The following is a 24,470-nucleotide window of genomic DNA, read 5'->3' as shown; positions in this document are numbered from 1 at the left end:
TAGCATTGACAATGTTGCAGCAAATGTAGGCCTCCTTGTCACAAGAAAAAAAGTTACCATGATGAGATGATACGTTGGTCTACATGCATTCTGAACTGCGTTCCATATTGAGATGGGCTGTCTGTTCCCACCATGAGCGTTGATGATTCATTACGCAGAGGCCGTAGAGAAGCCATATCATTTAACAGTTCCGTTTCACGCCATGTTGTTCATAGAAATAATTGACCACTTTCTCTCAGTAATTTATCACGGGAAAAGGGAGTTACTTTTGGGCGGTTATCTCAGTAACTGTCACGTCTACTCCCACTTCCCCTCTCCGGCTCTCGACGTCGCCGGTCTACTAACCACCGGTCCTGGCAACCCATATTTACGCACACCTGGCAACCTTCATTATGCACACCTGGACTTCATCACCTCCCTGATTACTTCCCCTTTATCTAGCACTCCGTTGTTATCATCCACCAGGCAATATTGTTTATGTTTCCGTGTTAGACACTTCTCTAGTTTTGTATCGCTCCGTGTTCTTCGTCATTAAACATTGCTTCCTGACTCCTTGCGTCTACGTTACAGAATATTGCCTCACAGAATGGAATCAGCAGCCAACCGAGACATCTCCCAGATGGTCGGTCGAACAGGAAGACCTACTTCGCCAACACCACTACCAGCTGGCGCAACTGAAGTGCTTTGAGAGGCTAGTTAAGGATCTTATCACCTCCACCTTACCTGACACTCTAGACCAACTTCAATTTCTATACCGCCGCAATAGATCCAGAGACGATGCAATCGCCATCGCACTGCACGCTGCCCTAACCCATCTGGACAAGAGGAATACCTATGTAAGAATGCTGATCATCAAGCTCATCATTAAGCTTGAGGCCCTGGGTCTGAACCCTGCCTTGTGCAACTGTGTCTTGGCTTCCTGATGGGCTACCCCTAGGTGGTGAAGGTAGGCAACAACACCTCCACAACGCTGATCCTCAACACAGGGGCCCCACAAGGGTGCGTGCTCAGCCCCCTCCTGTACTCCCTGTTCACCCATGACTGCGTGGCCACGCACGCCTCCATCTCAATCATCAAGTTTGCAGATGACACAACAGTAGTAGGCCTGATTACCAACAATGACGAGACAGCCTACAGGGAGGGGGTCAGGGCCTTGGCGGAGTGGTGCCAGGAAAATAACCTCTCCCTCAACATCAACAAAACGAAGGAGCTGATTGTGGACTTCAGGAAACATAAGGGGTAGCACGCCCCCATCCACACCCGCGGGACCGCAGTGGAGAAGGTGAAAAGCTTCAAGTTCCTCTGCGTAAACATCACTGACAATCTGAAATAGTCCACCCACACAGACAGTGTGGTGAAGAAGGCACTGTAGTGCCTCTTCAACCTCAGGAGGCTGAACAAATTTGGCTTGGCCCCTAAGACCCTCACAAACTTAGAGATGCACCATTGAGAGAATCCTGTCGGGCTTTATCACTGCCTGGTACGGCAACTGCACCGACTGCAACCGCAGGGTTCTCCAGAGGGTGGTGCGGTTTGCCCAACGCATAATCCGGGTGCACACTTCCTGCCCTCCAGTACACCTACAGCACTCGTGGTCACAGGAAGGCCAAAAAGATCATCAAGGACATCAACCACCCGAGCCACGGCCTGTTCACCCCACTCATCCAGAAGGAGAGGTCAGTACAGGTGCATCAATGCTGGGACCGAGAGACTGAAAAACAGCTTCTATCTCAAGTCCATCAGATTGTTAAATAGCAATCAATAGCCAGTACCATGCCCTGAACTTAGTCACCGTCACTAGCCGGCTACCACCCGGTTACTCAACCCTGCACATTAGAGGCTGCTGCCCTATGTACATAGAAATGGAATCACTGGTCACTTTAATAATGGAAAGCTGGTCACTTTAATAATGTTTGCACACTGTTTTACTCATTTCATATGTACAGTTGAAGTCGGAAGTTTACATACATGGAACCTAGACCGGCTGCGCGCATCCGCCATCGTGCATAAATGTATTTTGTCCCCCCACACCAAACGCGATCATGACACGTAGGTTAAAATATCTAAACAAACTCTGAACCAATTACATTAATTTGGGGATGGTTCAGCTTGCACTTGCTAACTAATTTGTCATAACAAATTTCTTGTTAACAAACTAAAGTTTTGGCAAATCGGTTAGGACATCTACTTTGTGCATGACAGAAGTAATTTTTCAAACAGTTGTTTACAGACAGACTATTTCACTTATAATTCAATGTATCACAACTCCAGTGGGTCAGAAGATTACATACACAAAGTTGACTGTGCCTGTAATCTGTCTAGGAACGGGGTTCCGCTAGCCAACAGCCAATGAAATTGCAGGGCGCCAAATTCAATCAACAGTAATCTCATAATTCAAATTTCTCAAACATACAAGTATTAGACACCATTTTAAAGAAAAAATTCTCGTTAATCCAACAACAGTGTGTCACGTTCCTGACCTATTTATGTTAGTTTTTGTGTGTTAGTTGGTCAGGACGTGAGGTTGGGTGGGCATTCTATGTTATCTGTTTCTATGTTGGTTTTGGTTTGCCTGGTATGGCTCTTGATTAGAGGCAGGTGGTTTGCGTTTGCCTCTAATTAAGAGTCATATTTAGGTAGGGCATTCTCACTGTTTGTTTGTGGGTGATTGTCTCCTATGTCTGTATGTACGTTCGTACCACATGGGACTGTAGCGTTTGTTTGTTTCGTTTCGTTTCGATGTCGTCCGTTTCCTGTACGTAAGTTTATGTTTAGTTATGTAAGTTTATGTTCAGGTTTCGTTCAACGTCGTTTTCTTGTTTTGTAGTTTGAAAGTGTTTTGTTTCGTTTCGTGTTGCCATCATATTGTATAATAAAGATGGCTTATTTCCCAAAGCCTGCGTTTTGGTCTTCAGATCCCTCTCTCCTCACCTCATCCGAGGATGAGGAGAGCGTCATTCATTACAGAATCACCCACCAACACGCTAAGACCAAGCGGCAAGGGAAAACGAAACGGAGTAGGGGACAGGAGAGAAAGGAGCAATGGACATGGGACGATGTTTTGGATGGAAAGGGTGTCTACACATGGGAGGAGATCCTAGCTGGTAGAGATCGCCTCCCATGGGAACAGCTGGAGGCACTGAGGAGAGCGGAGGCTACCGGAGAGAGGAACCGGAGCTATGAGGGAACGCGTCTGGCACGGAAGCCAAAAAAGCCCGTAAGTAATTCCCAAAAATTTCTTGGGGGGGGGCTAGGAGATAGTGGGCCAAGGGCAGGTAGGAGACCTGCGCCCACTTCCCAGGCTTACCGTGGAGAGCGGGAGTACGGGCAGGCGCCGTGTTACGCAGTAGAGCGCACGGTGTCTCCTGTACGAGTGCATAGCCCAGTGCGGGTTATTCCACCTCCCCGCACTGGGAGGGCTAGATTGGGTATTGAGCCAGGTGTCATGAGGCCGGCTCAACGCGTCTGGTCTCCAGTGCGTCTCCTCGGGCCGGCATACATGGCACCGGCCTTACGCATGGTTTCTCCAGTTCGCCTACATAGCCCGGTGCGGGTTATTCCACCTCCCCGCACTGGTCGGGCAACCGGGAGCATTCAACCAGGTAAGGTCGGGCAGGCTCAATGCTCAAGAGAGCCAGTACGCCTCCACGGTCCGGTATTTCCGGCACCACCTCCCCGCCCCAGCCTAGTACCTACAGTGTATACACTACGCACTAGGCTACCAGTGCGTATCCTGAGCCCTGTTCCTCCTCCACGCACTCTCCCTGTAGTGCGTGTATCTAGCCCGGTGCCTCCAGTTCCGGGCCCACGCACTAAGCTACCTGTGCGTCTCCAGAGCCCTGAACCCACTGTATCTTCTCCCCCTACTAATCCTGATGTGCTTGTCCTCAGCCCGGTGTCAACAGTGCCGGTACCACGCATCAGGGATAGAGTAGGCTTTGAGAATACAGTGTGCCCTGTCCCTGCTCCCCGCACTAGTAGGAAGGTGCTTGTCATTAGCACGGTGCCTCCAGTTCTGGCACCACGCACCAGGTCTACAGTGCGCCATATCCGGCCAGAGCCATCCGTCTCCCCAGCGCCATCTGAGCCATCCGTCTCCCCAGCGCCATCTGAGCCATCCGTCTCCCCAGCGCCATCTGAGCCATCCGTCTCCCCAGCGCCATCTGAGCCATCCGTCTCCCCAGCGCCGTCTGAGCCATCCGTCTGCCAGGAGCCTGCAAAGCCGCCCGTCTGCCATGAGCCTGCAAAGCCGCCCGTCTGCCATGAGCCTACAGAGCCGTCAGCCAGACAGGAGCCGCTAGAGCCATCAGCCAGACAGGAGCCGCTAGAGCCGTCAGCCAGACAGGATCTGCCAGAGCCGCCAACCAGACAGGATCTGCCAGAGCCGCCAACCAGACAGGATCTGCCAGAGCCGCCAACCAGACAGGATCTGCCAGAGCCGCCAACCAGACAGGATCTGCCAGAGCCGCCAACCAGACAGGATCTGCCAGAGCCGCCAGCGAGCCATGAGCAGCCAGAGCCGTCAGAGCGCCATGAGCAGCCAGAGCCGTCAGAGCGCCATGAGCAGCCAGAGCCGTCAGAGCGCCATGAGCGTCGAGAGCCGTCAGCCTGCCATGAGCGTCGAGAGCCGTCAGCCTGCCATGAGCGTCGAGAGCCGTCAGCCTGCCATGAGCGTCGAGAGCCGTCAGCCTGCCATGAGCGTCGAGAGCCGTCAGCCTGCCATGAGCGTCGAGAGCCGTCAGCCTGCCATGAGCGTCGAGAGCCGTCAGCCAGCCATGAGCATCGAGATTCGTCAGTCAGCCATGAGCTGTCCTTCAGCCTGAAAAGGCTGGATACCCAGAACTGCCCATCAGTCCAGAGCTGTCTCTCTGTCCGGAGCTGCCTTTCAGTCCGGAGTTGCCCCTCTATCCTAATCTCCCTCTCTATCTTCATCTATCTCTATATTCTTATCTATCCCTCTTTCTTGATTTATCTCTCTGTCCCGGTGTTGTCCCTATTAGATATGTTGTTAAGGGAATTTTGTGGGGGTCAAAAGAGGGTGGACATTTTTGGAGGGAGGAAGTTAGGATGGATTATGGTGGGGTGGGAACCGCGCCCCGAGCCTGAACCGCCACCGTGGTTAGATGCCCACCCAGACCCTCCCCTAGACTTTGTGCTGGTGCGTCCGGAGTTCGCACCTTGTGGGGGGGGTACTGTCACGTTCCTGACCTATTTATGTTAGTTTTTGTGTGTTAGTTGGTCAGGACGTGAGGTTGGGTGGGCATTCTATGTTATCTGTTTCTATGTTGGTTTTGGTTTGCCTGGTATGGCTCTTGATTAGAGGCAGGTGGTTTGCGTTTGCCTCTAATTAAGAGTCATATTTAGGTAGGGCATTCTCACTGTTTGTTTGTGGGTGATTGTCTCCTATGTCTGTATGTACGTTCGTACCACATGGGACTGTAGCGTTTGTTTGTTTCGTTTCGTTTCGATGTCGTCCGTTTCCTGTACGTAAGTTTATGTTTAGTTATGTAAGTTTATGTTCAGGTTTCGTTCAACGTCGTTTTCTTGTTTTGTAGTTTGAAAGTGTTTTGTTTCGTTTCGTGTTGCCATCATATTGTATAATAAAGATGGCTTATTTCCCAAAGCCTGCGTTTTGGTCTTCAGATCCCTCTCTCCTCACCTCATCCGAGGATGAGGAGAGCGTCATTCATTACACAGTGTCTGATTTCAAAAAGCTTTTCGGCGAAAGCAGAACATATCATTATGTTAGGTCAGCAACTAGTCACAGAAAGCATACAGCGATTTTCCAACCAAAGAGAGGAGTCACTAACTTTTGATATTCTTCATCAGATGACACTCCCGGGACAACGTGTTACACAATACATGTATGTTTTGTTCGATCAAGTTCATATTTATATAAAAAAACTTACATTTGGCTTTGCCTCCAAAACATCCCGTGAATTTGCACAGAGCCACATCAATTTACAGAAATACTAATAATAATTATTGATAAAAGATACACGTGTTATTCACAGATTTAAAGATATACTTCTCCTTAATGCAACCGCTGTGTCAGATTTCAAAAAAACTTTATGGAAAAAGCAAACCATGCAATAATCTGAGTACGGCGCTCAGAGACCAACACAACCCACAAAAATATCCGCCATGTTGGAGTCAACAGAAGTCAGAAATAGCATTATAAATATTCACTTACCTTTGATGATCTTCATCAGAATGCACTCCCAGGAATCCCAGTTCCACAATAAATGTTTGATTTGTTCCATGAAGTCCATAATTTATGTCCAAATAACTCTTTTTGATTCGCGCGTTCGGTACACAATCTAAACTCACGACGCGCTGGCAGGTCCAGGAAAAAGTTCAGACTAAAAGTCATATTACAGTTCGTAGAAACATGTCAAACGAAGTATAGAATCAATCTTTAGGATGTTTTTAACATAAATCATCAATAATATTCCAACCAGAGAATTCCTTTGTCTTCAGAAATGCAATGGAAAGCTCTCACGTGAGCGCGCATGGTCAGCTCGAGGCTCTCTGGGAGAGACCTTACTCAATCCCCTCTCATTCGCCCCACTTCACAGTAGAAGCATCAAACAAGGTTCTAAAGACTGTTGACATCTAGTGGAAGCCTTAGGAAAATTACCCCATAGACACTGTGTATTCGATAGGCCAAGAGTTGAAAAACTACAAAGGTTTTCGCCTGCCATATGAGTTCTGTTATACTCACAGACATCATTCGAAAACAGTTTTAGAATCTTCAGAGTGTTTTCTATCCAAATCTACTAATAATATGCATATATTAGCAACTGGGACTGAGTAGCAGGCAGTTTACTCTGGGCATGCTTTTCATCCAAACGTGAAAATGCTGCCCCCTAGCCATAAGAAGTTAAACAGCTTGGAAAATTCCAGAAAATTATGTCATGGCTTTAGACACTTCTGATAGGCTAATTGACATAATTTGAGTCAATTGTAGGTGTACCTGTGGATGTACTTCAAGGCCTACCTTAAAACTCAGTGCCACTTTGCTTGACACCATGGGAAAATCAAAAGAAATCAGCCAAGACCTCAGATAAATAGTTGTAGACCTCCACAAGCCTGGTTCATCCGAAGGGAGCAATTTCCAAACGCCTGAAGGTACCACGTTCATCTGTACAAACAATAGTACGCAAGTATAAACACCATGGGACCATGCAGCCGTCATACCACTCAGGAAGGAGACGCGTTCTGTCTCCTAGAGATGAACGTTCTTTGGTGTGAAAAGTGCAAATCAATCCCAGAACAACAGCAAAGGACCTTGTGAAGATGCTGTAAGAAACAGGTACGAAAGTATCTATATCCACAGTAAAACGAGTTCTATATCGACATAACCTGAAAGGCCGCTCAGCAAGGAAGAAGCCACTGCTCCAAAACCACCATAAAAAAGCCAGACTACGGTTTACAACTGCACATGGGGACAAATATCGTACTTTTTGTAGAAATGTCCTCTGGTCTGATGACACAAAAATAGAACTGTTTGGCCATGATGTCCCTCGTTATGTTTGGAGGAAAAAGGGGGAGGCTTGCAATCCGAAGAACACCATCCCGAAGAACACCATCCCTGCTTTGCTGCAGGAGGGACTGGTGCACTTCACAAAATAGATGGCATCATGAGGTAGGAAAATTATGTGGATATATTGAATCAACATATCAAGACATCAGTCAGGAAGTTAAAGCTTGGTCGCAAAGGGGTCTTTCAAATGGACAATGACCCCAAGCATACTTCCAAAATTGTGGCAAAATGGCTTAAAGACAACAAAGTCAAGGTATTGGAGTGGCCATCACAAAGCCCTGACCTCAACCCTATTGAAAATGTGTGGGTAGAACTGAAAAAGTGTGTGCGAGCAAGGAGGCCTACAAACCTGACTCAGTTACACCAGCTCTGTCAGGAGGAATTGGCCAAAATTCACCCAACTTATTGTGGGAAGCTTGTGGAAGGCTACCCAAAACGCTTGACCCAATTTAAAGGCAATGGTACCAAATACTAATTAAGTGCATGTAAACTTCTGACCCACTGGGAATGTGATGAAAGAAATAAAGGCTAAAATAAATCATTCTCTCTACTATTATTCTGACATTTCACATTCTTAAAATAAAGTGGTGATCCTAACTGACCTAAGACAGGGAATTTTTACTAGGATTAAATGTCAGGAATTGTGAAAAACTGAGTTGAAATGTATTTGGCTAAGGTGTATGTAAACATCCGACTCCAACTGTATATACTGTCTTCTACTGTATTCTTGTCAATGTCAATGCCAATTGCTCATCCAAATATTAATATATTTCTTAATTCCATTCTTTTACTCTGAGATTAGTGTATTGTTGTGAATTGTTAGATATTACTGCACTGGTAGAGCTGGGAACAAAAGCATTTCACTACACCCGCAATAACATCTGCTATATATGTGTATGTGACAAGTAACATTTGATTTGACATCGATGGTATCGACTTCAGGCGAGACTCCGGACACCATAGTGAAAGTCTCCTCCTTCCATAGAGTGGTCATAATAGTTTGTTGGTTAAACCGTGTGTCATGGTCTGGCAAACACCGCTCTAGCGCTGCCACCTTTCACCACAGATGCGGAAGCACGGCACTGGCGGATGTGGTGGATTAAGACACATCCAATACAAAAAAACATATCTCTAGCTTAAACTGATTTTGATGTGGATTTTTTTGTTATGTAACTTAGATTGACGCACCAGTGCGTCAATCAACTGTAGGGGGATAATGACAGGAATGGAAGTCTTTATTCCAGGGAGATTGCTAAGGCAAACACCGCCATGTTTAGTTTTGTCCGACCTAGATCGAGGCTCAGACATAGTCTCAATGGGAAAAACTGAGCTGACTACACTGACTGTGCTAGGGGCCGACTTAAAGCTGGCAAGCTGGCTAAGATCTGCTGCCTGGCCTGCACCCTGTCTCATTATGGAGCTAGAGGAGTTAGAGCCCTGATAGATCAAATGAGAGCACCCCTCCAGCTACTCTATGGTGACTTTGTCTTGACAGGTGATATGTCATTGCCATTACAGTGTTATGTAAAGCGAGCTCTGAAGCACATATCAGAATAGCATTCAGATGCTTTCTCTGCCATCGATTCCCTTCTTCCTGACAGCATCCATTTTGTTGATAGCCTATTGTATTTATGGCACCTGGGCCCAGTCTGATAAAGCCACGACAAGCTGTAAGAGATTGGCCTAGGTGAGGCTCTCATACACCAAGACCCTCATCTTCCCAAGATGTACCTCTCTAACCAAACGACACAGATATTCCTTTGTTAACAAAACATTCATGTCTCACCTCAGAGCTATCCAGTTTCATTATCGCAGAAAAAAGGACCGCTTTATCCAGAGGTCAGCTGGGAATATGGAACCATGGCACCTCTCCAATGAGCAGCGAGGCTGTATCGTTGTTTCAGACACCGGGCAGAGCGCTCGTCAAATCATAATTCCCCTGACCTTGGTGACCCTCGGAGGCTTTGACAACGCGGGGCCATGCTACAGAACAGGCACTCTCTTTCACGCCCGCCGACGCCAAAATGGCTTTTTCATTCCTCAAACAATCATACGCTAGATCCTCTGAATGGAAGGGCAGATGACATAAGCTGTGGGTTCTCTGGTTTGAGATAAGTGCTTTTTTCTAAACTCCAGACGCGTGTGGTCTGACCCTAGTGTACGTGCTGACGGTACTGTTATCTTCTTTTTCCCTCTCATTTAATTTAGCTCCTTGAGCGTTCCTGAAAGCCCAATTTGAATATGCTCATCACTGCTGCAGCCCTGTTGTCAAAATCTCAATTAATATGTTAATGTGTCTGAGATTTTTCATTAGTTACCAGAAGAGTTATTGGCGTCATTTTCTTCAGGAATGTTTTTTTTAGGGGGGCATTGCTTTGTTTATATTGCCTGTTGGTGCTGGAGGGGTTTTTCAATTACAAATCATACATTGAAATCCTCAACCAGGAAGGAATAACTACCGTTGATATGCTTGATTCGCAACAGTCCTTGTGTTGATACATCTTCAACTCATAACTTGTTACCTTGATGTATTATCGTAGTTAAATCGGACTCAGTATTCAGAAATAACTCAAGTGTTTCTAAGTAAACCTCCTTCCCTTTACTAACACTGTAAATTCATTATTTATAAATGGTGCTCCATTGACTTTCTTAACTATTATGTGGCAAATGAGCCAGTGCCACCACCTTGGACATCATGCCAAAGGAAATGTGTGAGAATTAATGTTGATATCCTCGTTAGTAGCATAGACGTAGCTTAGACATGCATCAGCAAAAATGTACTTCCCTAACTACTGCATGATTAGAGAGTAGGCTGTAAGCCCCCACTTGTTCTTTTCCATCTCACTAGACTATTTAGTCCGTTTAATTTTCAAACCGAATTATTAAATCATGACTGCAGGGCTAACTTTAGATTTTAATAATAGGGGCCTCCCGAGTGGCACAGCGGTCTAACGCAGTGCTTGAGGCGTCACTACAGACCCGGGTTTGATCCCAGGCTGTGTCACAGCCGGCCATGACCCATGAGGCGGCGCACATTTGGCCCAGTATCGTCCGGGTTAGAGGAGGGTTTGGCTCTAGTGACTCGTTGTGGCAGGCCGGGCGCCTTGCAAGCTGACTTCGGTCGCCAGCTGGATGGTGTTTCCTCTGACACATTGGTGCATCTGGCTTCCGGATTAAGAAAGCAGTGTGTCAAGAAGCAGAGTCTGGCAGGGTTGTATTTCGGAGGATGCATGGCTTTTGACCTTCGCCTCTCCCGAGTCTGTAGGGGAGTTGAAGTGATGGAACAATAGTGTTACTCCGAAATTGGGGAGAAAAAGGTGTAAGAGTAGTTAAAAGGGAAGTAGTGCAAAAACCAGAGAGTAGTGGGTTTCTGTTGTTATTGCCTGCATCCCAACTAGCACCCTACTCCTTACATAGTCCAATAGTTACTTTTGACCAGAGCCCTATAAGCTCTATGTTGAGAATATGGTTTGGGACATGGGCAAAGTAAATCATTGAGCGCCTCAGGTGTTCCCAATGTAAATTCCTTAGAAATGGAAATTGGCTATAAAATCTTATAGATTATAAGGCAAAACTCTCTCTACTACAACACTCTTCTTTTATTTTATTTCAGAATTATTTTGCATTAATGTTGCTGCCTAATAACCTTAATCAAATAAGATGAAAACATTATGATGGACAAGACAGTTCATTTCATTTAATTGGATGATCATAGGCTTGTCTTTTGAGGCTCTTGATAAAACCTGAACTTCAGGTTGCTCTAATTACATAGCTAGCCTTTATCTCGCTTGTTACTGCAAAATAATGTATTCATTGTTGGATGTTTTCTCTCTTGTTTTTGACGATGAGAAAAGCTGAAAACAGTCGCATCAGTCGTTAACTGGCTTTGGCGATGGAAAAGGGAGGTGGATCTCTCAGGCTCCTTTGGGTCCATTTTGTTTTATTCTGTATAGGTTGGTGAGGGGACACACAACACTGATATACACTGAGTGTACAAAACATTAAGCACACCTTCCTATTATTGAGTTACACCCCCCCCCCCCTTTTTGCCCTCAGAACAGCCTCAATTGTCTTGCCCATTCACCCTCTGAATGGCACACATACACAATCCATGTCTCAATTGTCTCTTTAACCTGTCTCCTCCTCTTCATCTACGCTGATTGAAGTGGGTTTAACAAGTGACATCAATAAGAGATCATAGCTTTCACCGGGATTCACTTGGTCAGTTTGTCATGGAAAGAGCAGGTGTTCCTAATGTTTAGTACACAGTATAACACACCTCTTTTATACATGAAGGGACCAGGCTTTTTTCCTGTTCAGATTGCGGTTGTATAATATGTTCATAATACCACCCTGACTCTTTCTCTTTTTCTTGCCATCTCACTCTCTTTTTCTCTGCTTCCTTTAACTATTCTTCTGTCTTTTTTGTATTCTACAAAGTCCCTCCTTTTTCATACGCAACTCTAATTGCTCAAGCAGAATGTAGAGTTTCCTTGACGGAATCGAGTGGCCCCGTAAACACACAGCTAATTAGGGAGACTATCTACTCCTCGACTCCTGAATGGAATTGAGGTCGGATGCCCCCCTCTGCCTCTTGAGCTGTCAGTGCATCCAAATCCAAAGGGGGCTCTCATTGTGTTCGAAGCGAGGGAGGAGAAAGAAGAGAAAATGAAGAGAAAGTGAAATGCCTGTGTGTAGACAGTGTGAGCAGATAGAGGAGTGGAAGTGCAGGGCAGGCTGGGAAATGGCTTTGTTATGCTAAGAGCTGGCCACTTTATTCAGCTGAGGTAGAGGAGAGGAGCCCCATTCATTTATCAACACGAGAAAGTTTTTTATTTTTTTATCTCATTGGCCCATATTTAAAGGCGGTGGATGTGAAAGGAAGGAAGGCTAGATGGTGATGGAGAAAAGGAGTAGAGGTAATTTCAAGTTTTTCTATTTCCTCATTCCTTGGTTTGGTGAATATTTTACCCTTTCATTTGTGGTTGACTGTCTAATGATGTCCTGGTAACCCATCACCATAAAGAAATGTAATTTTCACAATGAACATCTGTCCTTAGTTTGCTAATGGGGAAAGTTGAGGCAGCCTCCTTCCCTCTCTCTCCTGGGATATTTCCCCCTCCCTCTCTGACAAAGCGTTGTCATCGTGTCCATTTCAAAACAGCAAGCAAGTGTGCATCACAACACTAGGGGTTTCTGCGATGATGCTGTCATGCTGTGGAGAGAATTGGTGGATGGATAAGGGAGGGAGTGTTATTGGTGGGCTTCTCAAGAACTCTTGATCTTCCCCACCCCTCTTGGGTCTTTTCTTCCATGTTTTTTTTTTTTAAATATTTTTTTACATGTATAGATACTGTTTACCAAAACTGTCATCACAAAAAGTGAAATCATCAATGCCAAATCGAGCTGGTACATTTCACATCTGAAAATAGAGGTATTGTTAGGAAAAGAGGGGTTAGAATCGACAGGATGGGGGATAAGGTAACACCCAGTAGGGTATAGCAGGAGTGGGCATGTTTCAAGGAATGATACACTCAAAAATGTTTGTTCATTAGTCCACTATTAATACAATCCCCAAAAATGATGCATGGCAGCAGCTTTCACAAAGAAGCACTTTCATTACGGAGCAAAACTTGCCTTGATGCGTTTTGCATCCTGTGAAAGATAGTTTTTGAGTGTAGTCTCCCTTTAATAACAACCCAACAGAGAAAACCACAACGTCCTCCTTAGGTTCTTTTCTTCCTTCCCTGTGTGCTCACTTAAGCTACAAGAAGTATATTACTAAAGTCCTCCGTCTTGAAATGCAATAATTCAACTCCTCATTGACAGCTTACCCCAACAATGCAAGGTGTGCTTTAGTTTGTTTATGTTTCTGAAAGTAATCACACGGCATAGTAATGAGAGAGAGAGAGGGAGCGATGATCAGTAGAAACGAAAAATGAAAGATTTTAGAAAATGAAAGAATTACACCAAAAATCAAGCTTCCTCATTCATCACTAGAGACCTGACCTTAGTCTTTGCTCATCTGACTGTAGACTGGAAATAAAGATGTCAGTTTGAAGATGAAAGCAGTTTCGTCTCTGTGTTTTGGGAAGCCTTTGAGAATTTAGAGAATCATTTTAGGATTTTAATAGATTCATTATATATTCCCTCTTTTCCTTTTCCCTAAGGGAGGTTCATACCCAAAAATGTAAGCACGGAGGCGTTTTTGTCAAAATATTTTATAATTGACAATATGGAAATGGTACTGTTATTTGCCACAAATGTTGCAAAAAAAAAATCTCTAAATCTCTGATGCTCATGCTAACTCCTGATTCTTCTTCTGTTTTAGAGCGAGGGATATGTCCAGGAAGAAGATACCAGAAGTGTGGCTGCATCCTCTGTCATGGTATGCTCAGCATTCTGGTGCCATTTAGAGAGAGAGAGAGAGAGAGAGAGAGAGAGAGATTTTGTATGTGCATGGGTTTGTGTGTGTTGATAAGTCAGCATTCTAACAGGCAGAGTGTGTTCGTGGGGCATTGGGGGGCCGTCAGTATTCTGAGCTGCCATCAGGAGGAAATGGAGCCTCTTTTCCCCCACGCCGTTCCCATGGTGATATCCCATAATCACTCCTGTCTTCCTCCGTGGTGGGCCACAGACTCATTTGCTCATTGGCTGTGACAGCCTCCTACCTCTCACTGACTGGAAGCAGCAGGGGCCTGAGAGGAGCCATCGGTGGAAATAGCAGGGTATCTCCTATAACTGAACGAGAGGGGAAGGATGGAGGGAGGGAGAAAGAGGGTGCGGGAGAGAGGAAGTGGGGTAATTAGAGAACACTACCCATAAGAAGGTAGGAGAGTGAGATGGGTCCCTACAGTGATGCTCATCATAACACTAGGGGTTCGTGTCCATAATTAGACCTACTTTACTACAGTCTCTTACTGTATATTGGCTTTGGAAAAACGTGGAGACTTCTCCAGTTACACAAATAGTATTGAAACCATCATTTTAAATTTGAATACATTTTTCTTCCCTCATTCCCCCTCTGTATGGGTAACCGCCGCTGAAATCGAACCCACGACCCTGGTGTTGCAATACCGCATTATGCTCACTTGTTATACTGTATGTCCTCTCACTTTCTTTCAGTGTCCCTCCCGCCCTCTATCCTCCAGCTAACTCTGCCTCTTTGCTCCCACCATTCCCCCCACTGTGGTGCTGTTGTCAGGCTGAGGGACAGCTTCCCAGGGTGAAAGGTAGAGAGGCAGGATTTTATAATTAACGTGGAGCTGACACCTGCATGGCCAGTATAAACAGGTGAACTGTGAAGAAGAGGCCCTCCCTGGCAGGCCACTGATTAAAGCCTGGCTCTCTGCTTCTCTCTCATTCACGCTGTCCCGCTGGTCAATAAACACCACTAATGGTATCAGACCACCCACCCAGCCCACGGGCACGGATAAAGGTCAAACATAACAGGGAGTGGTGGTGGTGCTGGGAGTCTGTGGCCTGAGTGTACTGTAGTTGGACTGAAACTCATTTCAGAAAAGTTCAATATGATTCTACAACCTAAAAAAACACATACATATTTTTAGATGGGTTTGCACAAGCGAGTGCACTCAAAGGTACTCATGTCGCTCTGTTTGTTAGATTGATGCTCTACTATTCAGAGTAGCAGTGTTGACAATTCGTCTTTGCCTCAGCCTCGAATGCTGAAAATCCCCTCAAGTTAATCATTGACCTTGATTTGCCAGCTTAAGCTAGATTTGGGTTGGTTGCCTCTCTTTAGCCCTGGAGCGAGTACCTGCCGTTTCTACCACAGATTCCCTGCCTGCATATAGATCCTTATCTACTTTATTAGTTGGCTTTGTTTGTTTACTATCGGGAATAATTCCCTCACTTCCCACTGATAATAGCCTTTCCACTCTGTGAAGATAAATGGATTGTCCTCTCTGCTCATCACCTTGCAAGAAGAGGCTCATGAAAGATTCAGAAATGGCACCCTATTCCCTATATAGTGCACTACTTTTGATCAGCGAAGTAGTGCACTATGTAGGCAATAGGGTACTTTGGGACACAGCCCGGGAGAGTCTTCAGACTGGATGAAAAAATGTGTGCTTTGGAAGAAAGCTGAGGATTGTAGTGAAAATGATGTGAAATAGTAGTAGGCTTAGTGAAAGAGATTGTTTTGTTTCTCAAGAAGAATGACAAGAGGTGTTCAGAAATTCTCTTCTTGGTGTGAAATTACCAACAAACATCATGTTTGTGTAGCTTTTCGGGAATATTAGCATGGTGTAGTTTTAGTCAGACTCTACCAGCAACTGTAGACAAGCGTAAAATATTTTCATTGTTTCATTTCTACTGATAATCTTTCTCTCTATCTCTCTCTGTCTCTCTCTACTCAGTCTGTGTTCCCCAGGATTCAGTTGGATCCTCTGGAGAAGGACTGGCTACGATCCTGTGCCCTGGGGAACACAGCTGGTCTCCGACAGCTCCTCACACAGGACCCCAGCCTGGCCTCAAAGAAGGTACTACCTCCCCCTAACCCTCACCCTCTATCTCACCATCAGCCCCATTCCGGCCTCCAAGAAGATACCAAATATAAGTCTCTGGACTAGGGTAAACCTGTTTGATCTGGTCTATCCAAAGCCATGCATTTGATTGGCCCATTTTCAAGCCCATCTCCCATAGGATTGACAGTAAACACACACACACTCTGGCCTCCTATAGGATTCAGCATGATGGCACCCAGGAGCTGCCTCTCTTCATCTAGGATCAGATAAGAGAGCCTCTGTTGATGTGTTTGATGGGCATCTAGCTACTGAGGCTACTGAGATTGAAAGACAAAAAACAAACACCAGGAAAGGTAGCTTGATCCCTTATCAGTCAATCGCATCAAGCTTTGTCACACAGAATTGAACCAGCACATAGTAGCTGTCTTGTCGCCCTCTCTTGAGACATCAGGTTTTCATGGACCATTTCACCTCCACAAAAGCGGTCAGATGGCAATGTTGATGTCATTGACCTTGTTTAAAGATGAGATCTTCAGATAAGGATCCTCTGAGAGCCACCTGGTACTTATAGTGGAGGATTTTCTTATAATACAGTTGATGCGGAGCACATGAAGAAAGTTATGATAAATACCATTAATATTATGGTAATGGATTAGACCCATCTTTTTTCAGATGCCTAACATTTGCACTCTATTCCCATGTGTTTGACGCTCTCACCAGGACTTCATCACTGTAAGTAGCCTCCAGTATTTCTCCTACCATCCTCCCTTCCTCTTTTACTGGCCCTAACCTATCTGTTATGTTGGTAATTCACACAGAAATGTAGTCCAGATACAGTAGCTTTGTTTTTTTGTTTTATTTCTGCAGTTTGATGTTTTACCAAAACAAATACATAGTACCTTCTTGAATAGTCAGTACTATGCCAAATTGTACATATGAAGAGGAAACTTAGTGTGACGTCAACATAGTAAGTGTATATCCTCTACTCTTCAAATGGCCTCCTTAATTTACCCAGTGAGTAATGGGGAAACAGGCGGTGGACTCAAATGACACAGGTTTAAATTCTTCAGACCCCCACTAAATATACTGCACTCTCTCTAGTGTGCATCGACAGCCCCTCTCCTCCACCTATTGGCTAACACGTCTGTATTCATTTCTATCTGACTGGCCCACTGGCTGGTTAAACCAATCCCTTCCTTTCCACTGAAACTCTGGCGTTAGAGTTGAGCACTTACAAAACAACGGTCTTAAGGAAATCAGACGCTCCAGCTACAACAAACAAGCAGTTAGTAAGCTTCTTAGCATAACGAAATGGCGGAGGATGGAGAGATGTAGGGAGAGAGAGATGGAGGGAGAGAGAGGGACAGGAGAGCCAGATTAGAGAAGAACATGTGACAAAAAGGACAGGTTATCCCCCTTCCAAAACTTTTGATTCTATCCAAGATTAAAGGTGGAAGGTGTTAAAAAATCTCAACAACTAGCTGAACCATGATAGGATGAATTTTGTAAATGATTAAAATGATCAAATAACACATTGTTGACAAATTCTGCAGTCAAAACTGAACAAATTAATATTTTATTAATATTAATATTTCTGACCACAACCTCAGGGAGTGTCCAGGATGTAACTTACTCCTATAGGAATGACATCTTATACTATAACATGAACCATAATATTCAATATTCTCTTTCTCCTATGAATTGTACTGCCCGATGGCCGTTCTACAACTGTTTTGTGTTAACCTGCTGCTGGAAACCAAGGGGGTGAGTAGTGGTATTTTTACGTTGTCCATGTGTCTCCTTTCTGTACTGATCAAAAATGTTGCTGTTGGCTTACAGCTAAAACAAAACATCCCCAATACTTTTATTTCAATTAGCTAAGCATTGATAATTCATAGTGCTCTTTCATAGTGCTCCGGCAGTGTCAAAGATTGGTCAAAGGTTGGGTGTCTCCCTGTTCTTTAAAACAGGAAGAACATGTATTCAGGAGTCTACTAAATGGGATTCACACCAACATCCAATTTCTGACATGTATCAAGTTTTAAGGTTTGACCCAGGTGCAAATAGTGTTGAAGAAACTAAAGTTTATTCTTTAAACAGGGGCAGGCAAACGATAGGTCAAGACAGGCAGGGGTCAAGGCAGGCAGAACGGTCAGAACCGGGAAACTAGAAAACAGGGGCAAGGAACAGGCGGGAGCAGGGAAAGAAAACGCTGGTCGGTTCTATGAACGAAACGAACTGGCAACAGACAAACAGAGAACACAGGTATAAATACACAGGGGATAATGGGGAAGATGGGCGACACCTGGAGGGGGGTGGAGACAAGCACAAGGACAGGTGAAACAGATCAGGGTGTGACAGTACCTCCAGAGATGAGGCCTGGGTCCAGGATGTCCCTAGCGGAGACCCATCACCTCTCCCCCGGGCCATAATCCTCCCAGTCAACCAGAATCCCCTGCCCGAGGTCGAACCTTCAGGAGACGTCTCACCATGTACGCCGGTTGGCCGTCGATGAGACGGGGGAGAGGGGTTGAGCCTGGAAACAGGAGACAAAGGGCTGTGAGACATGGTTTTAAGTCTATACACAGGAAAGGTAGGAAGTATACGGAGGGTACGGGGCAACAAAGGACGAACAGCAGAGGGGCTAATGATCTTGGAGAGGGGGGGGGGGGATCTCTGCTTCCGGGGGTGTAGCCGCAGGGCTATAGCAGCGTGCCAGCGCATCTGGCTTTACCTTCTTGGATACCGGTTGATGCTGCAGAAGCAAAGTGGCAGTGGCCTTACTGAACCCCTCCTGGAGGTCCTGGTACTCTATGGGGCTGGCAGAGAGATCCGGGGCAATTTCCAAGCCCCCAGGAAGATGTCTCGGGGCAGGCAGCGCTGACTTCAGGCAATAAGTGTGGCAGGACGGGCTCCAGCCCACGATGGCACCAGTAGCCCAATCAATAGAGGGATTGTGTCGCTGGAGCCAAGAGAATCCCAATACCACTGGAACCTGCAGAGACTCAACTAGCAGGAATTGGATCGTCTCGCTGTGGTTCCCTGACACTCATAGGTTGATAGGAGTAGTATTGTGGGTGACCCGGCCTATAGAGCACCCATCCAGCGCTCTAACATCCATGGGAATGGAGAGGGGTTGAGCGGGGATGCCTAGCTCGGACGCCAGGGTAATGTCCATAAGACTCACATCGGACCCCGAGTTGATGAGCACCTGGAGAGACTTGGACTGGTCGCCCCTGAGCAGGATGGCATGGAGAAGGGGGCGTGTAAGGGGGAGAGAAAAAATTATCTTTAAGACCCACCAGAGAACTCACTCCAACGAATGAGCTAGGTCTCTTGAAGGGATAGGAAGACACATAATGACCGGCAGTACCGCAATACAGACAACTCTGGGTGTCAAGTCTGCGTACACGTTCGGCTGGTGATAGCCTAGCCCTGCCGAGCTGCATCGGCTCGGGAAGAGGGGAATCAGCAGTCTTCAGAGATCTCGGTGGTAAGCTCGGATCCTCTTGGGGACGTAGACGCCAGGGACTTCCGGAGTTCATCAGATGCAAGGTGGGATCCTTGAGTGAGCGATTGGGACCGCAATCAGACATCTTCTCCCTCCTACGTTCCCGTAGCCGACCATCGATCCAGATGTTAAACCAATGAGTGCGTAGAGGTCCATCGGTACTTTCCGGGCTGCAAGCTCATCCTTTAATTCCTCCGATAATCTGTGCAGGAACGTTTCGAACAGCGCTTCCGGGTTCCAGGCACCCTCCGCTGCTAGCATGCGGAAATCCACCGCATAGTCTGCCACACTGAGGGAGTCCTGCCGAAGCTGGGGTAACTTCACCTCTGCCACGAATCCCTCCAGACTGAAGCATAGTTGTTCCCAAATGGCCGTAGCCCATCAGCGTGATGAGGTACGCTATCTTAGAGCGGTGTGAGGGGAAGGAGGAAGGCTGCAGCTCCATGACAAGGGAACACTTAGCGAGAAACGCCCGACAGGTGCCCGACTCTCCATCGTAGTGCTCTGGAGGAGGTAAGCGGGGTTCCCGGGAAACCGGGGTGATGGCACTGCTACCAGCCGGGTTACTGAAGGACTGGGAGGTAGCCGTCATGGTAGGCTGCCTAGTAGACAGCCCACAGAATTGCTCCCGCAATGTGTCCTATGCTAGGTCGTGACGTTCGGCCACGGCCTGGAACCCTTCCATCAGACCGTGAAGCAACTCCTCGTGCCTACCAATGATGGGAGGAGATTGCGTTGCGGAGCTGGTCCAAGTCTGCTGAGTCAGTCATGGCCAGTTTGTACTATCACGTTTTAAGGTATGGCCCAAATGCAGACAGTGTTGAAGAAACAAACGTTTATTCTTTAAACAGGGGCAGGTAAACGACAGGTCAAGGCAGGCAGGGGTCAAGGCAGGCAGAACGGTCAGAACCGGGAAACTAGAAAACAGGGGCAAGGAACAGGCGAGAGCAGGGAAACAAAACGCTGGTAGGTTCTACAAACAAACGAACTGGCAACAGACAAACAGAGAACACAGGTATAAATACACGGGGGATAATGGCGAAGATGGGCAACACCTGGAGGGGGGTGGAGACAAGCACAAAGACAGGTGAAACAAATCAGAGCGTGACAGCATATGTTTATCTACAAAACAAACAAAAGCTGGACTTGTTTTGCAAGGCACACAAACACACCCTCCATACATTCTGACATGCCTTGGTTCTCCCTATCACCCTACAGTCAAACACACACACACACACACACACACACACACACACACACACACACACACACACACACACACACACACACACACACACACACACACACACACACACACACACACACACACACACACACACACACACACACACACACAGCTGAATAAAAACATACTGTACTGTCCTACATACACGATGTCTTTTGTCAGCCAAGACAGGGCTGGTTATTTTCTATTAAGCCTTTCTTCAGGCATCTGAGTTTTTGTTGAGTATTAGCGGTCAGTCAGTGTGATGGGCCAGAGAATCCAAATGACTGTATCCACTGATTTTATCTCACTCTGTAGTCATGGGCTAGGTCCCAAATGACACCTTATTCCCTATATAATGCACTACTTTTCATCAGGGCCCATAGAGCTATTTAGAGACTTGGGTACCATTTGGGATGCAGACAATGACTCCGGAGCCCAGATGATCATGGTCTGTAATGATATTGTAATTGAATGGTAATTAATAGTTGAAAAAACACACAGCTTTCACTGCCTGAAGGCAGATTTATACCACTATACCATCCTCACCAGATGAGAGCTACTGATCGTTTTTTCTTAGAATGAAACGATTCCATGAAATTTTGTTTGGGGGGGGTGGGGGGGGGGTTGTTATGTAGGGGTTTTTTTGGAACATTTTGTGCGTTTAAACACAGAATTTCACTGCCACTGTCATTGTACAGAAATTCAGCATTACTTTGGTTTAGTTGAACCCCAACCAATACTTGATCTATAACTGGCTCTACACCAGGATGCTACAACACAAAGGCATTATTTCACTTGCTATGAAAACTTTGTTGAGGTATGTCTGTTGAGAATGTTTCAACCAGCAGCGCATATGGTAGCCTATTGCCACAGTCCGGCTTTGAAAGGGAACTGCTGAAGCCAGAGCAGGAATTTCACACAGCGTTGAGTGAGACTGCATAAACAAGCGCTAAGCTGTCTATTGAAAGGCTCCAAAGCAAAAGACCTCGTCCATATGGCCTCTCCTAAAACTCTCGCTCCTTCAGTCAGTTTGTATAGCCCCCGATATCAGCTCCATGGGCCCCACCATGCAGAAGTAACAACATCAATGGTGTAAACCCTTGCCACTTGAGATTATTACATTTCTTTTTATGCTTCACTTGATCAAAATGGAAGAAGTGGAATTTACGCCTTTTTGATGTTCTTTTTCCTGCTGCTTTCAGATGGGCATTGGGAACTGGTTTTGTTGTTCGTCCCTGTACCAGAATACCACCCACTAAAGGGCCACAGATGCCAATCTGATGGTAGCAGACGGTCCGATGGCCGTTACCAGTTTGAACAGGGTCACTGTTGTCAAACTGTCCCATGATGCATGGCAGATACCTCCCAGAAGGCTTGTCTCTCTATTCATGGGCCGGATTTAAAACACCCTGTTGAAAGAAAGGTTGTACCTTATGGCCACAGTAAATCTAATGCAATTATAGTGTGCTATAATGCTAACTAACATGGGACATTTTGTAAACAGTAGGTACTGGTTTAAGCACAATATGATACTGTTCGATTTTATTGTATTCAGCAACTATGTGCATCATTACTAATCCTATAAGTTTAACAGCAAAACATATTTCAATTTTTTAAATAGTTGATGTAAAGTGGACAGTCAGATACTGGTCACAGTTGCTCATCATAACATGGCGAGTGACAATAGCTCCAGACCTGGATGGAGAAGCGTTTTTAATCAGTTTGTGTCTGAAGCGTTGGGGAGGCCAAACAGTCTGCTGAGTGACGGAAGAACCCCAACAGGCATCACAGAGCTCGGTTAGCACCTTGTAATGAAACCAGGCCGGTTAAAGCAGCTTGGCAGCATCCCGCCTCGACGGGCGCAGTGGTCAGTCTACATTAACACACGCACGCATGCATGCGCTCCCCACACACACACTTAAAGGGGGCTGCTGCAGGAACCCAAAATAACTCCCATTAGCTATCCCGCAGACAGACATTTTTTTCCCTCCTCCCAGCCATTGGTTTCTGCTAGATTTCCGCGCTCTCGGTTGTTGGCTGAATGAAATATATTGGCGAGAGATAATTAAACGCTTGGAAAGCAGTGGGAAACACTGTTCTATTTGTTTCATCTAATCTACTGTACCGCAACATGGTAGTGACAGTGTGAGGTTGGTAGGGAGCGGGCCGGGGTAGGAAAGGCCAGGGTTGACACTGTGTGTCCTTATGAAAGGGATGGGGTGGAAGCACAAACGTGCAGAGTTTTAACAGTCTCTGTGTTAAAAGATACAAAGAATCAGTTCAGAAGGACAAGAAGATTACTGTTACTATAGTTCCCTGCATTCTCTATGGGGACTATCTTAATCTTAAAAGGAAGATTACGGGGAACTCTTGTTGATTGAAGGGTTTAGTTTGAACCCATGCCAAATCTGAACAGAATAGGACCAAAGGTGTCAATGAATGGACATGTCAGAGAGTGAACCCATCAAAGCATGCCTCTCCTCTCACCTCTCTCTACTTTGATGTGCTTCGACTGGGAATGTGGATGGAGCGGAATGGCTAACGTCCCGGCTCTACATCAATACGTCCATGCGGACAATAAGAATAGCTGCTCTGGAGAAAGGCAGAACAGGGATGGAATCTGGACATAATACAAAGAGATACACAGGTTATGATACCCACCGTGTATCACACTGTGACTGATCATAATGGTTAGAACAGTGATCACACATTAAACTTTCACTCCTTCCTTCCTTTCGTCTTGTTTTTCTTCTGTCCCCGTAAATTGGACATCAAGTTTGTAAGTATATAGAATTAAACATCAATATTATAGATGGGCTTCAATGACTCTGTTTGTGTTTGTGTGTGTGTGTGTACTACGTGTTCCTCTCTCTCTCCCATAAGACTGTTGTGTTCCCTAAATGTGTAGCTAGTTACCAGTCGATTCATTATAATACACGAAATGATCTGATTTGGACTCATTCAGTTCTACACAATAGAAATTGGATAACTGTCCTTGAATCTGGCTCTTTAGTGAGGCATCAATAAACTCAACATTGGGCCGAATTAAGCTAGCTTATTACAGAGCAGACACAGTGCCTGGCCATTCTTCACAGCCAAATCTGTTTAGGCAAATTAGGCATGAATTAAATTCAAAGGGACATTTTATTTAAATGAGCCATTCATGTTTTTTCTTTTTGTGTCACTGCTGTTGTGGAGGCTGTGTAGATGTACAATTCTTCTTATATTAATTGACAGTTGGCCTGAGTGAGGAGCGGTTACACCTTCTATTGTAACATTGAAACGTAGTAAGTCCTAACTGAAATTTGACTCAAGAAATATGCCTTCATTAAAGATTTTGAATAGTATCTGTGACCATACAATTTCTTATTAGATATGTACAAAAAAACTTCAACTCAAACCTCTGCACAAATCTCCCATTGACATCAGTGCTTTATTTACATGTTACGTAGCCTAGTTCCTAGTCAGGATTCCATCCAGTCAGTCAATCAGTCAGGTAGGAGCAGTCTCAGTGTTGAATGACTGGCCCCTCCCCTCTGTCTGTGTGTGTTCTCAGACGGCGCTTCACTGGGCAGCCAAGCAAGGCTGCGTGGAGGCTGTGGACATGATGGCTCGGACCGGCGTGGACGTCAACATCAGATCGGTGAGCGAACGCAGCGGTGACAGGTGGTGTCGGGCTGTGAAGAGTCAGACTCCTTA

The 24,470-nt window shown here is 45.8% G+C and overlaps 1 protein-coding gene across 1 annotated transcript in view; it reads left to right on the top strand.

Moving 5' to 3' along the window:
- LOC129866735 (uncharacterized) overlaps nucleotides 1-18,656 on the top strand; it is a 42,328-nt gene extending 23,672 nt beyond the window's left edge. Inside the window, exons 4-5 of the mRNA XM_055939571.1 lie at nucleotides 13,878-13,934; nucleotides 15,925-18,656. Of these exons, the coding sequence (XP_055795546.1) occupies nucleotides 13,878-13,934; nucleotides 15,925-16,137 (270 nt within the window). The 3' untranslated portion in view covers nucleotides 16,138-18,656. The remainder of the gene's footprint in view (nucleotides 1-13,877; nucleotides 13,935-15,924) is intronic.
- The last annotated feature ends 5,814 nt before the right edge of the window (nucleotides 18,657-24,470 follow it).

Source organism: Salvelinus fontinalis, chromosome 12 (genome assembly GCF_029448725.1).
Source record: "Salvelinus fontinalis isolate EN_2023a chromosome 12, ASM2944872v1, whole genome shotgun sequence".
In the NCBI taxonomy this organism is placed as follows: Eukaryota; Metazoa; Chordata; class Actinopteri; order Salmoniformes; family Salmonidae; genus Salvelinus; species Salvelinus fontinalis.
The sequence above is the reverse complement of the archived record's forward strand: the minus strand, read 5'-3'. Positions and strand labels throughout refer to the sequence as shown.